Source organism: Hypanus sabinus, chromosome 7, assembly GCF_030144855.1.
Source record: "Hypanus sabinus isolate sHypSab1 chromosome 7, sHypSab1.hap1, whole genome shotgun sequence".
In the NCBI taxonomy this organism is placed as follows: domain Eukaryota; kingdom Metazoa; phylum Chordata; class Chondrichthyes; order Myliobatiformes; family Dasyatidae; genus Hypanus; species Hypanus sabinus.
In genome coordinates, this window is record NC_082712.1 from 14,705,141 (window position 1) to 14,720,269 (window position 15,129).

Below are 15,129 nucleotides of genomic sequence, written 5' to 3' on the forward strand. Positions count from 1 at the left end.
AAGTTTTAGGAACAGCTTCTTTCTCCCCCCCACCCCCCCCCCCCCGGCATCAGATTTCAGAATGGTTTATGAATCTTACCTCACTTTTTGCACTGCTTACTGAATTTAATGTTTTATTATATATATACTATTGTAATTTAGTTTTATTATAATGTTCTGCTGCTGCAAAACAACACATTTCACAATTTATGCCAGTGATAGTAAATCTCAAATACACCAACCATCTTACTTTGAAGACAGTAAATTAGATTAGAATAACATCCTTGATAAGTACTTTAAATGTCAACCATTTCCAGGACTCATAACAGCAGGCTGCACAGTCGCACAGCAGTTACTGTAATGCTTTACACGCTAGCGAACAGGGTCCAATTCCTATTGTTGGCTGTAAGGAGTTTGTATGTTCTCCCTGTGATCACATGGGTTTCCTTCCCACTTTCCAAATGCGTACAGGTTACGGTTAGCAAGTTGTGGGCATGATATGCTGGTGTCGGAAGCATAGCCACACTTGTGGGCTGTCCCCAGCACATGTTGGTTTTTCACGCAAACAACACATTTGACTGACTGTTTTGATGTACCTATGACAAACAGAGCTAAACCCCTTGTCCTTTCCTTTCCCCCATGCTCCGCTGACCTCTCCCATCAGATTCTTTCTTGTTCAGCCCTTTACCCCTTCTACTGATCACCTTCCCGTCTCCCACTTCATCCCACTCACCTATCACCTGCCAGATTAGATTAAAGCTAATCTCTAAACACAGCAGGGCTACTGAGATCATTCTGTTCCTAAAATTGTGGGTTTCCTCCTGGTGCTTCCGGTCTCCTCTCACAGTCCAAAGCTTACCAGTTAGCTGACTGGGGTTAAATCAGGGATTGCTGACCGGCGTGGCTTGTTGGGTTTGAAGGGTCTGTTGGGTCCAACTGTTTAAATTTAAATTTTCATTTTCTTGAAAGTTTAACAATTAATTATCTGCTATTATTTTAAGTAGCCTTCATATACATAACAGTTTAATATGCCTCTAATGTCATAAAGAAAACTTTTGGCACATTGGTCTTCATAAATCAGAATACTGAGTACAGGAGTTGGGATCTTTTTATGCTTTAGCTTAATGATTTAGATGATGGAATTGATAGCTATGTTGCAAAGTTGGCAGACAATACAAAGATAGGTGGAGGGACAGATAGCTTTGAGGAAGTATGGAGGCCACAGACCAACTTAGGTGAGGAAAATGGGGAAAGAAATGGCAGACGGAATAGTGTGTTGGGAAGTGTATGGCCATGCACTTTGGTAGAAGAAATGAAAGGGTTGGACTATTTTCTAAATGGAGAGTAAGTACAGAAAACTGAGGTGCAAAGGGAGGCTGCTTACCCCACACACGAGGCTGCTTACCAAGTTAAGAGCGCATGCTATTACTGGAAAGTTACTGGCATGGTCGGAGCATTGGCTGATTGGTAGGAGGCAGCGAGTGGGAATAAAAGGATCCTTTTCTGGTTGAATGCCAGTGATGACTGGTGTTCTGCAGAAGCCGGTGTTGGGACTGCTACTTTTTATGCTGTGTAATGCCTTGGGAAAGGTTTTGTTGCTAATGTAATGGTTGTTCTGTAGCAGCAGTGTTTGAGATAACGGGGGATTTGCAATGTGTGGCGTCCAATGATGGAAGGGAGTTTTTTATCTAGTTGTGTGCCTGAGAGTGAGTTGTTCTATGTCTTTTGTTCTGCGGAAAATGGAGAGAGAAGATGCCAGAATGGAGAAGTCGTAGACTGCCGGATGGAGTGGACTTGGAATGGGGTCGGGAGTCAACAACACCCAGAAAAATTGATGGGTGTCTAATGGACGGGAAACTGTGAGCTCCAACATGCACATTAGACTGGTTCGTTAAAATGGGCCCTTTTCTTTTCGTTTTTCTTTACTAACCCTCTAGTCAAATTAAGAATTATAAAGATAGATCATTTAATTGCACATGGTGTACTGTTTGTTATTTCGTTGTACTGATCTGTAACAGGGGAACGCATCACGCAGCATCCACACAAACAAGAGGTTTTGCTCCTCAGATTGCACATGTTTGGAGGGGCCAGAGACGGTCTTCCCTAGACTAACACCGCCGGTTGAACCTGAGAGTTACAGCTGTATAGCGATGATTTAGATGCTGGAATAGATCGTTTCGTTGCCAAGTTTGCAGATGATACAGATTGGTAGAAAATCTAAAAATCTGAGATGCAAAGGGACTTGGGACAAAATGCAGAGGAACTCAGCAGGTTCCTCTTCATCTTTCTTTCTCCAGTCCTGCTGAAGATTCTTAGCCCAAAACTCTTTTCTACAGATGCTGCCTGGCCTGCTGAGTTCCTCCAACATTTTGTGTGTGTTGCATGTAATGCTGAAGTGCTTTAAGGCACTGGTACAACCTCACTGAGTATTCTGAACAGCTTTGGGCTACTCATTTAAGAAAAGGTGTGCCGGCATTGGAATGGGTTCCAAGGAAGTTCACAAGGATGATTCTGAAAGGCTTATCATTCAGGAACATTTGATGGCTCTGGGTCTGTACTTGCTGGAATTCAGAAGGATGGGGGGGGGGGGGGGGGGGGGAAATCTCATTGAAACTTTTCAAATGTTGAAAGGCCTAGACAGAGTAGATGTGGAAAGGTTATTTCCCATGGTGGGAGAATCTAGGATAAGAGAGAACAGCCTCAGAATAGAGAGCCTATTTAAAATAGAGATGCAGAGAAATTTCTTTAAATAGATGGTGGTGAATTTGTGGAGTTTGTTACCACAGGCTTGATAGGTTCTTCACTGGCCACAGCATCAAAGGTTACAGGGAAAAGACCGGGAAGTGGGGCTGAGGAGGGGAAAGAAGGATCAGCCATGACTGAATGGTGGAACAGACTCGATGGGCAAAATGGCCTAATTCTGCTCCTATGCCTTATGGTCTTATAATATAAAAGCAAGGATGTAATGTCAGGACTTTACAAAGCACTAGTGAGGCCTCACTTGGGAGTATTGTGAGCAGTTTTGGGCTCTTAAAAAGGATCTGCTTTAACTGGAGAGAGTTCAAAGGAAGTTCATGAAAGTGATTTCAAGACTGAACGGCTCGTCATATGAAGAAGCTTTGATGGCTTCTGGCCTGTATTCACTAGAGTTCAGAGAATGAGGGGTTATTTGGTTGAAAATCAAACGGTAAAAAGCCTTGTGTGCAATTCTGGTCACCTACCTACAGGAAAGAGATCAATAAGATTGAATTAGTACTGAGAAAATTTATAAGGATGCTGCCAGGACCTGAGTTATTAGAAAAGATTAAATAGGTAAGGACTTTATTCACTGCAGCTTAGAAGACAGAGGGGAGATTTGATAAGAGGTATCAGAAATTATGTGGGGTACAGATAGGGTAAATGTAAGCAGGCTTTTTCCAGAGGTTAGGTGAAACACTAACTAGAGGTCAGGAGTTAAGGGTGAAAGGTAAAATGTTTAAGGGGGAATATGAGGGAAAACCTCCTCACTTGGGGGTGGTGAGAGCTGCGAATGAAGTGGTGGATGCAAGTTTTATTCCAACATTTAAGAGAAGTTCGGGTAAGTACATGGATGGGAGGGGTATGTAGGATTATGGTCCAAATGCAGTTTGATGGGGTGAAGAGCCTGTTTCTGGGCTCTATGCCTCTAGTGGCTATACACAGTGTAATTCTGGAAGCTTTGTACTACATTAAGTGATTAAGTGTTTTTCTCTTTGGTTAACATTCTACTGGACTTTTGATTAAGTGTTTTCTAATTGTTTGTCTCTTATCAATGGAATTTTTCTTATCTCTATGGCTATAAAAATAGCTGTTTTATGCTAGGTGTCGTCTTCAGATCTCCTCTTCTAGTAAGACCCCCCCAACACTGTTCTCTTCCTGTTTTCTTTCTGCTATCAACTCTTAATAAAATGATCGTGAAGCACCAAGTTTTATCCCTCGTTCTTGACTTCTGAAAGAACTTTGGATTTAAACACCTGAATCCAACAGGCTTGTTCTGCGCCATATCTTAAAATAAAGAACAGCTGTGATAACTAGCAAGGCAAACCTCCCACCCACTCTCATGACCACCTGCCTTCCTACCCACACACAACCACATGCTTACATTAAACAGATATACACAAAGTAGGCTCGGGCCCCAGACTACCTGATCCTACCTGGAACAGCTCATTGACGTCATTTGGCAATGCCAGGCCAATGTAGTCATCCGTGCTGCCGTAGGTGGCGTTGGAGACCATGGAGCGTACGGAGGATGAGCGCTGAAGAGTTGTGTGATTAATCGGACTCAGTAAATCCTCTTTGTCTAGTGAGGCGAAGCTCAACGCTTTGATGAACCTGAACAACAGGAGACGAATGGAGATCAGAGGAGGAGTGACTTCCCATTCCAACATCTCCTTATGGCCCCGCTACTGCTACCATGAGGCCATTCTTGTTCTGCCTGGCTAGCCTCCAACCTGGCATTAAGCTGACTTCCGGTAGTTTCCCCCCCTACTCCATTCCCCAACTTCGATCACTTATCCCTTTCTCTTCTCCTGGATAGCCTCCAATCTAGCATTAACATTAACCTCTGACTTCTGGTAATCTCCCCACCCCCCCATTCACTTTTTCCCCATTCCTCAATCCTCTTATCCCTTCTCAACTGCCCATCAGCTCCTTCTGGTGGCCATCCTCCTTCCATTTCTCCCTTGGTTCTCTCCTCTCAGATTCCTCTATCACCTCCCAGCTTCTTACTTCATTGCCCACCCCACCCACCCACCTTCCTCCTCACCTGGTCTCACCTATCACTAGCCAGCTTGTACTCCACCTCCCATCTTCTTATTCTAGTTTCTGCCCCCTTCCTTTCCAGTCCCGATGAAGGGTCTTAGCCTAAAATGTCGACTGTTTGTTTATTCCCCTTTATAGATGTTGCCTGACCTGCTGAGTTCCTGCAGTAGTTAATGTATATTGCTCCAGGTTGAAAGTTCTCTGCACTGGCCAAATAATGGCCCTCAATTTCACACACAAAGTGCACCGAGCAGCATGCTACACCACTTCCTCTAGGACAATTGGCCTTTCTCTCTCCTGATTTTGCTGAGTAATACTGCCAGATAATTTTGACCAACAAACAGTAGGAGCCATTCAGCCCATCAAGTCTGCTCCACCATTCCATCATGACTGATTTATTTTCCATCTCAACCCCATTCTCCTGACTTCTCCCTGTAACCATTGACCCCCTGACCAATCAAGAACCTATCAACCTCCACTTTAAATATACTCAGTGACTTGGCCTCCACAGACATCTATGGCAATTAATTCCAGATTTACCATCCTCTAGTTAAAGAAATTCCTCATCTCTGTTTTAAATGGATGTTCCACTATTCTGAGGCTGTGCCATCTAATCCTAGACGCCCACCCCCCCACCACCAAAGGAAACATTCCACATCCACTCTATCTGTCTTTTAATATTCAATAGGTTTCAATGTGATTTCCCCCCCCCCCCATTTTTCTAAACTCCAGTGAACACAGGCCCAGAGCCATCAAACATACCTCACATGTTAACCTATTCAATCCCTGGAACTACTTTCATGAACTCCCCTGGACCCTCTTCAATGGTAGCACTTCCTTTCTTAGATAAGGGGTTCAAAACCGCTCATAACACTCCAAGTGCAGACATACCAATTCTTTATAAAGCCTCAGCTCCTCCCATAGCTCACACTGCCTCTGTTGATGGGCACTCAAATCCACTGGCCTGGCTGCTTTGGGGGTCTGCAGCAGGAAACAGCTCAGTGCTTCACCTTGCAGGCTGAAGTACAAAATACACCTCGCCCTCTTCCCCAGGTGAAGACAATTCCACTTGAAAGGCCTATATAGAGTGGATATGGAGAGGATGTTTCTAATAGTGGGACAGTCTAGGACCAGAGTGCACAGCCTCAGAATACAAGGCATCCCTTCAGAACAGAGATGAGAATTTCTTTAACCATTGGGTGGTGAAGCTATATAATTCATTGCCACAGACAACTGGTGAGGCCAAGTACACCTAAAGCAGAGGTTGATAGGTTCCTGATTAGTTAGGGCATCAAAAGTTAGGGGGAGGAGAAGGAGAATAGAGCTGAGAGGGAAAATAAATCAACTCCAATTTACCTACCATGATAATAAGTCAACCACAGATAACTCCACTCTCTACAACTCTGCACTGATTCTATAAGCTACAGACTCACTTTCAAGGACTCTTTACAATGCTGTCAGTATTATTTGCACATTGGTTGTTTATCAGTCTTCATGTATAGTTATTCGTACTTGTAGAATACACCTTCTGGTGCTACATGTCTTCAGAAGGTGTAGATTCTATTAAATTTCTTTATTTCCTTAAGATGCTAACACAAAAATTAATCTCAAGGTAGTATATGGTAACGTATATACTCTGATAATAGATTTTACTTTGACTTTGCTCTATATCCTTGCTTTGGCAACCTTCTCCGTGATCCAAAATGCTAATGATGTTTGGGTCATTGACTCAGTAAGGTAACAGGTGTCACAGTATGTCCAGGAGGTCAGAAAAACCTGAACGTGTACCTGAAATGCCACAACTTTCTCATGTATAAACTTAGAATTAGAAAGTCATAGCACAGAAAGAGGCCCTTCAGCCCATCTGGTCGTGGTAAACCATTAATCTGCCAAGTCCCATCAACATGCCCCTGGACCACAGACAGCCCTCCATATCCCTCTCATGCATGTACTCTTTGTTTATTATTTCTTTATTTTTGTACTTGCACAGCTTGTCATCTCCTGCACACTTGCTGAATGCTCAAGTTGGTGCAGTCTTTCATTGAATCTATTATGATTATTAATCTATAAATTTGTGGAGTTATGTCCATAAGAAAAATAACTCTCAGGGCTATATATGGTATGCAGATAATAAATTTACCTTGAGCCTTGAAAGTGAGTCCATGGTTTCTGGGAACCGTTCAGTGATGGGGCAAGCGAAACTGAATGAAGTTACCCCTCCTGAGTCATCACCACATCTGATTTGGCCCTTGACAGTGATGTCATCAGCAAACTTAAATATGGCACTGGAGCTGTGCTTAGCCTCACAGTCGTTAAGTGTAAAGTGAGTAGAGCAGAGTTCTTTTAAACTCTCTCACCCTCCATGCAATCCAATGTCTCCTCAGGAACATATTTACAGAGGCATGTCCTAGAACAATACCTGCACCGAGGAGAATGTGGAATGGAGCCAATTCAGGGACAGTTTAATCAGGCTGAAGCAACAAAGACCTGAAAGCACATACCAGCCTCAAGGACAGCTTCTGCCAGCTGTTATAACATTCAAGATTGCTTAATGTCATTTCCAATACACAAGTGTAAAGAACAATGATTGTTACTCCAGATTTGATGCAGCACCCAAAAAAGCACACAATTAAGATAAAGAATACAATAAATACATAAGACAGCTTATATCATAAGTGACACTAGGCACAGGAGTGTCTGTACATAAGGTGAATCTGACAGGAAATGATAAAGTTGTGGTGGTTGGGTGTGTTAGCAGGTGGAGGTGTTGATCAGCTTTACTGCACGAGGGTAGTATTGATGGATGGTGAGATGGACTCTCAACCTCACAAACTACCTCATTATGGCCTTGCACCTCATTGTCTGCCTGCTCTGCACTCTCTCTGTAACTGTAACACTTCATTCTGCTCCGCTCCAGTGAGCCACGGTGCCGTTGCAGGCTGCTGACAAAACTTGGAAACATACCATACCACATCCGAACCACTACTGCTGCAGTCTGCAGCCTGAAATTCCCCTTTAAGCACCATACTTTTGAATTGTCTCAATGAACTAGCAATTTCAGAACCGTCTGAAGGACTCGGAGGACTTGATCTTCATCTTAAGTTCTGAAAATTTGCTGCTTATTTTTATTATTTTTTTCTTTCTGTATTTGCACAGTTTGCTGCCTTTTGCACCTTGTTTGTTTGTCTTGTGTGTGGTTTCTCGTTGATCCTATTGTATTTCTTTCTATTTAACATGAATACCCTCAAGAAAATGAATCTCGGCTGTATATGGTGACGTACATGTACTTTGATAATCAGTTTATTTCAAACTTATTACTTTCCCTTGTATTACCTCAATGCACTGTGGCAATGAATTGGACTGTACGGATGGCATGTGAAACAACAGTATCTCGGTATACGTGATAATAAAAGAGTAATTTAGGATTACCTTCTTGGCGTTAATCTTGAGTCCAAACTGCCCGTCTTCATGGTAATTGTGTCTGTAAACAACACATCTTTTGCCGGTGATGCCAGGGCCTCAGAGTGCGACAGTGATGAGTGCATTCTTTGCTGCTGTAGTCGTTTCAGGGTGGCGTAGCCAAAGGCATCACGTGGGGTTGTGTAACTGAAATTGTAGTCAGTCAGGCTCTTTATAGTAGTGACGGAAGGTGCTCGGAGCGACTGTGCCCTTCGAGGGAGGGTGTGAGATGATCCCGGGGGTACCAGAGACACAGAATTTGACTTAGCCAGAGGTAGGTGGTTGCAACGGGGCGTGGGAGACACATTGGTCTTCACTGTCCGTGCACTGACAATTGTATTCAGGCTGCCACACTCAGTGTCGAGACGGACAGTTTCACCAGAGGGACTAGAGCTCACTGAACTCATAGAGCTAATGCCACTAGTCGTGGTGTCTGTGTTAAAGCTTTGGCTACGGCTTTTGAACTGTGTGTTAGTATTGCCGTCCTTAGTCAGCTGCTCCTTGTGGTTTTCCCCCAGCAGTGTCTTTGGACGCTTTAGTTCAGATTCCCAGATGCTCTGTGAACTCCCTCCATTGCCATGGTCCCTATTCCCAACAAATGACGTCTCCAGACTTAGTGTGTGGCTTTTGTGCATTCGGGCCCCATTCAGGATGCTCGTGAGCACTTCACCCTGCTGGTACTCAGTGCTATTGGCTGGCTCAGTGACTGCCCGGATACGCTGATGTGCCTGCTTCCGGTCTGCAGCTGCTTTGGCAGACTTGGACTCACTACTACTGCGCAGTTTCTTACTAGGCAGCGAGGTCAAGTTGTTGAAGAAGCGCCGTGTGGCAAACTTGGAGGAGGTGAGGAGGCTTAAAGGGCTTCGTTCCTTTTCCTTGGTGGACTTGGGCTTCAGTGGCAGAGACTGGTCTCCCTCTTCGGTGATGTCTAGGAAGAAGGTGCTTGTAGTGCTGCTTCCGTAACGATCATCCTCCATTATAAACATGCCTGAAACACAGTAGCCCACAGTGGCAGAGTCCATTATAAACATGCCTGAAACACAGTAGCCCACAGTTGCAGAGTCCATTATAAACATGCCTGAAACACAGTAGCCCACAGTGGCAGAGTCCATTATAAACATGCCTGAAACAGCACCCACAGTTAAGAGTCTTATGGAAGATGGAGCTTTAGCCCACTTTAATATGGTACACAACTCTCTTAATTTATCACGACAATATTAGCAGCAAGATACTTGTATGGGTCAAAAGCTCACTCCTTCGCTAAAGAGCTCAAAACATCATGCCAAGTATGCGAAATTGAGAAATACAACGGAATTTTCCACAAATTGTGCCAAAGCCCTCAGCAGCATACACATCAAGGTTGAAGTAGACAGTAGAGATGTAGCTGATGTTTTTCTGTAGGGGTTCTGGTTTTATGGTATGCGGCACAGTAGCGTAGCGGTGTAACGCCCTACAGCGTCAGCAGCTGGAGCACTGGGGTTCAATTCTGTAAGGGGTATGTACATTTTCCCCGTGAACACGTAGGTTTCCTCCCACATTTCAAAGATATACAGGTTGGGGTTAGTACATTGCAGGAATGCTACATTGGCGTTGGAAGCATAGTGATACTTGCAGGATGCAAGTCCTCAGACTGTACTGGTCGTTGACATAAACAGCACGTTTCAATGTTTGTGTGACAAATAAAGCTAAACTTTCAACTCTTAAACTTCCCAGAAGTTTTTGCTGAGCTTCCAGCAAACAAAATGTTTGAGGCTTACCGAAGCTTCAGTAAACAGTTTAGAAAATGGCTGGTTGGTAGGGGACAGAAATAGGGACTGTGTCTCAAACAGCAGAACGTGAGGTATTTCTGCCAGAGATCTGCACCAGCCTCTGATCAGGTGCTTCTTAAAACAGTGTTACCATGAGAAGGAAGGAATAAGGCTCGTATACATTCATGTTTGGAGCTAGGAGTATGTGCTTGGTCCTGAGCATTGAATGGAAGGAAGGATCTTGGTCATAGATGCAGAAGTGATTAAAGGATTTTGTACAGTAGAAAATTGAAAAGCATAGCAGTTAGTGTGATGCTTTATAGTAGTGGTCACCAACCCATCGATCGTGATCGACTTGTTGATCTTTGAGACTATCCCAGTAGATCCCGAAAAAAAATTTTAAAAAAATACATAAATATTGTTGAGAGATTGTTTCTGGGTTGCGGGGTTTTAGTTCCGTTCTTTCTGCCCAGTGCGATTGCGTGTAGCTCCCCCGCCATGTGCTGGCCCCCAACCACCAGGCCGCAAGGAAACAATATGAATCAGCTGCACCTTTCCTCATTCACTGTCACGCTCACTGCTGAACTTGAACCCACGCAAGGTCATTACCCAAGTGCATCAGGGATCACTGGCTGATCTCAGGTAACCGGCCGTGCGAGAAGTGCCGTTGCTACTGGCCTGGAGCGCAGACAGATGGGCGCCGCCTCTAAACCTGTTTAGCACACCGGGGGAACCTGGTGCAGGGTTTTGTAAGTAGCAGAGCAGCTACCGCGCTGCAATCTACTGAAAAACTTCTGTCAGCCGATAGATCCTAAAAGAGGGGCGGGCGCGTCCTGTCGCACTCCTCGCTCCATTGGTCACTCTCTCCAGACTGCGATCGCTGCGGCCCCAGAAACTGTCTAATGAGGCAATGAAGCCCTCACACCTGCTTTGGTACCTTGTGTCCAAGCACCCTGCACTTAAAGACAAACCCACTGAGTTTTTTTCCAGCGGAAAAAACGTGAGCAAGCCGAACAGCAGGTAAGTGCTGAGAGCCACGTAAATTGCGGAATAGACTGGACATGAGGAACCTGCTTCGAGTATTGCTGTATTCCCATCGTGTTTAACATCCCCCCCCCCCCCCCCCTCCGCCGGCCAGTCCGCAAGAATATTGTCTCTTTTAAACTGGTCCACGGTGCAAAAAAAGGATGGTGACCCCCTGGTGTTCATACATTATTTCTACTTCCGGGTTGCAGGGTTTTTCTGCCCCGGTGTGCATGCGTGTAAGTAATCGATTTGGAGACGATCTTGCCTTTCACTAAGGCCAGGGTAGGGGTTCTTGGGTTTCAAGAGGTTGTTGACCACTACTTTACAGTGCCATTGTTTGGCAATTTGGGTTCAATTCTTGCTTTAAGGAGTTTGTACGCTCTCTCTGTAACCACGTGGGTTTCCTCTGGTGCTCTGGTTTCCTCCCACATTCCAAAGGTGTACAGGTTTGGGCAGGTTGTGGGCATGTAATGTTGGCACTGGAAGAGTGGTGACACTTGTGGGCTGCCTCCAGGACATTCATGACACAAGCAACACAATTCACTGTATTCCTCGATGTACAGCTGACAGATAGAGACAACCTTTGATGCGGTAGAGAAGGGTATAGGGTATATTTGATGCGGTATAGTCCTGAAGCCTATGGCAAGGCCAGGTGTGCAAGGAGGGAGCATTTTCACACCTGAAAGACCAGGGAAATTTGGAATTCATATCCAAAAAATACAATGGCTGTTGGGTCAGGTAAAATTCTCAAGATTGATTTTTCAGGTAATACCAAAATCAAACCCGAATAAATTAGTTATATTTCAGGTACGATTTGAGATTGAGAGAAAGCACGGGTTCTTCTTATTCCAATATACCTCCAGCAACGGTACTTGATGGTAACCTGTGCAGCTTATGCATTAAGAGACTGTGGACCTAAGGTGCTCCATCCCTAGTGTTAGTGTGTTACAAAGTGCTCCATTCCCTACTGTTAATGTCTCTTACCTTGACAAGATCACTTAATGCTTCCACACAGAATGGATGTAGTGTGTTACCACTGGCCTACACTGCTCTAATAGCATCTGAATGGCCCATGGGTGCTCCAGTAGGATAGCGGTTAGCGCAATGCTGCTACAGTTCAATCCTGGCATCCTCTGTAAGGAGTTTTATACGTCCTCCCGAAACAATGGGTGGGTCTTCTCTGGGTGCTCCAGTTTCCTCCCACAAGCCAAGACATACCAGTTGGTAGGTTAATTGGTCATTGTAAATTGCCCTGTGATTAGGCTAGGGTTAAATAGGGGGTTGCTGACGGGCCAGTTCCACTCTATCTCTCTAAATAAAACAACCTCTACAGAAGAGGCAACAGATACATTGAAACCCACCTCCTACATGTTCCTCTCTGAATTGCTCGCTCTCCACATTGGCAGTGTAACTCTGGTCCTTTAACATCTAGATCTGGGAAGTCCACACCCAAATGCCCTGTGGGAGCATCTTCGACAGAAGGACTGCAGTGTAGGGCACTAACACTCTTAAAGGCAGTTCAGGACAGGTAATCTATTCTACTGTGCCAGTGATGAAGAGGCATACAGGAGTGAGGTAGGTCAGCTGGTTGAGTGGTGCCACAGCAACAACAATCTTGTAACACCAAGGAAATGATAGTGATATTGAGGAAGGGGAAGTTGAGAGAAGACAAACCAGTTCACATCAAGGGATCAGCAGTGGAAAGGGAGAGCAGTTTCAAGTTCCTGGGTGTCAACATGTCTAAAGATCTATCCTGGGGCTAACAAAGATGGTAAAATAGCACCTACATTTCATTGTGAGATTGAGTAGACCTTGTATGTCACAAAAGACATACATACAGTGTATACATTTCTTATTGTAATTTTGCTTTTGTTAAATGTGCTACAATGTACTGCTGCCTCAAATTGACTAAAAGTAAGTAATTTAGAAGTCCTAACAGTGTTTTAACATCACTGGATGGAATCGGATTAACTATTTAGTCACAGAATACTACAGTACAGAAACATGGTCCCTTGGCCCATTGAGTTCATGGCGAACTATTATTCTGCCTAATTCCATCGACCTTTGCCTGGACCATAGCCATGCATACCTCTTGTTCTAGGATGCAATTGGGAAGTCCAAAATTCTTCATGGTAACAAGTTCTACTTCCTTTCTTCTAACCAACGTCACATCTATAATCCTTGTACAGCCACTTGGCATCCCCAAAGTTAAACTGACAAATTTAATGTGACCAGCTGCCATTTTGGAGCCTGGGAGAACAGTGTGACAGCCACTGTACATCTCACACAGTAATATGTACTGTGCTGCTTGGAAGGTCCCCGATCGCACTGAGATACTTACTCTGAGGCACTGCTTCGCTCTCGCTGTTATGCCTGGAGCTGGTGGACTCAGAGCTGAGGCTCAGGGTGCTGGGGATGGAGGACAGCTCGCTGTACAGTTGCTCCATGTCATCAGGGGCCACAGGCCATGGCTGCCGGCGGCTGTGTCTGACCGAATCCCAGTTGTGCTGCTTCAGGATGTCACAGCCTTGCTTAGTTTTCGCTAGGAGACCCAACACATACAGACAAGTCCTGTGGAGCAGGAGGAAGGAAAAAAGCGAGCTGAAACAATGAGCTATACCAGGGTGGCCAACCTTTTACATTCTGTGTGTCAATTTTTCACTTTGTACCTCCATTCAATTCTTGTAAAAATGTTAGTATCGACATATTTAGCATTTTTACATGATATATTGATTTAATATAAATACAAGATAAGCATTACTTACTTTAACGAGACTTTTAACAAATACATTTTGTCTTCTTTTGATTTCTTCCTTTTTCTTAATCACATATTCTTTCCATAACTCAGACCCAAGCACTAGCTTCAGTTTTCCTTCTATTTCAGTCTAATGTTGTGTTTTATAGTGTCTATTAAGATCATGTCTTCTATCATGCGAGAAAGTGTTTTCACAAACAATGCACAACAGTTTTCCTGATGGACCCGCTATAAATAAGAACTCATTTTCCCACTGTTCACTGAATTCACACTTACTATCACTTTCTGCTTTTCTTTTGCAATGTGATGGGTAACTGAATGTAAAAACAAGGCTTAATTTTCGAAAAAGTACAAAACTGAAAATGTTCACAAAGGACGAACAAAGCACAACTCTGTACCGCACGAGTGTCAATTATAAACTGATTGTCAAAATCCTGTGACGTAGCACTAGTGCAGACGCCTGGCGCCTCAGGATCAAACAAGTATCAAACGTGTATTGAACGGTTATGGAACGACTGCAGAACAAAAGTCCTTCTTTCCTAGTTTGACTCATTGAACATTTTTTAAAAATTGAAAACAGATTAATGTGGAAGAAAATAACATTTGCTCAAAAAGATGTGCACAAAATAATAAAATCGCTAAAAATAATTGCTAAATTTTAGATTTATTCTCAGTAAAACCCAGTTCTATCTCAAAGCCACTTGAGTTCCTGTTATAGATCTTTTTTGTACAAATGGGTTTTTGGTTAATATTTTTTTGCATGTGTAGGCTTACTTTTTTATTATTATCACCGAGGTGCAATGTGCCACTTTTGGCGCACGCACCATAGGTAGGCCATGGTTACACTGCTAAATTAGGTCAGTATTGATGACACCTCAAACACTCTCTGGCGATCAAACTAACATTCTCAGCTATTATTGATATTACTACTGCACACATTAGACTTCTGCAGGTCTGCTTCCCGAGAGGATCACTACTCACCCTCTAACTGACAGAATCTCACACGTCTGGGCCAGGACAATAATATCAGGGATCACATTCTCTTCTTGAAGAAGGTTCAATCCCCAATTTGATGATCCAATGTTCCCCTGAAATTCAAATCACATTTAGATCACAATCCTTTTGCAGATTCCAAGGCTCCTGAACCAGCATGGATCACCTCAACTCTGAACTGATTCCACAATCTACGGACTCACTTTCAAGGACTCTACAACTCATGTTTCCAGTGTTATTTATTTATTATTACTTATTGTTTTGTATTCACATGGTCTATTATCTTTCGCACATGGATTTCTTGTCCATCTTGGTGTGTAGACTTTGCTTCGATTCTATTGGTTTTTTTTTGCAGCTACTGTAAACAGCCACAAGAAAATGAACCTCAGG

The 15,129-nt window shown here is 43.8% G+C and overlaps 1 protein-coding gene across 4 annotated transcripts in view; it reads right to left on the minus strand.

Moving 5' to 3' along the window:
- rictora (RPTOR independent companion of MTOR, complex 2 a) overlaps positions 1-15,129 on the minus strand; it is a 202,564-nt gene that overhangs the window by 22,731 nt on the left and 164,704 nt on the right. For all 4 annotated transcript variants that reach the window (XM_059974241.1, XM_059974240.1, XM_059974242.1 and 1 more), the window contains 4 exons: positions 14,728-14,834; positions 13,333-13,562; positions 8,188-9,205; positions 4,152-4,329 (listed from right to left, as the gene is read on the minus strand). In XM_059974241.1, the coding sequence (XP_059830224.1) occupies positions 4,152-4,329; positions 8,188-9,205; positions 13,333-13,562; positions 14,728-14,834 (1,533 nt within the window). The remainder of the gene's footprint in view (positions 1-4,151; positions 4,330-8,187; positions 9,206-13,332; positions 13,563-14,727; positions 14,835-15,129) is intronic.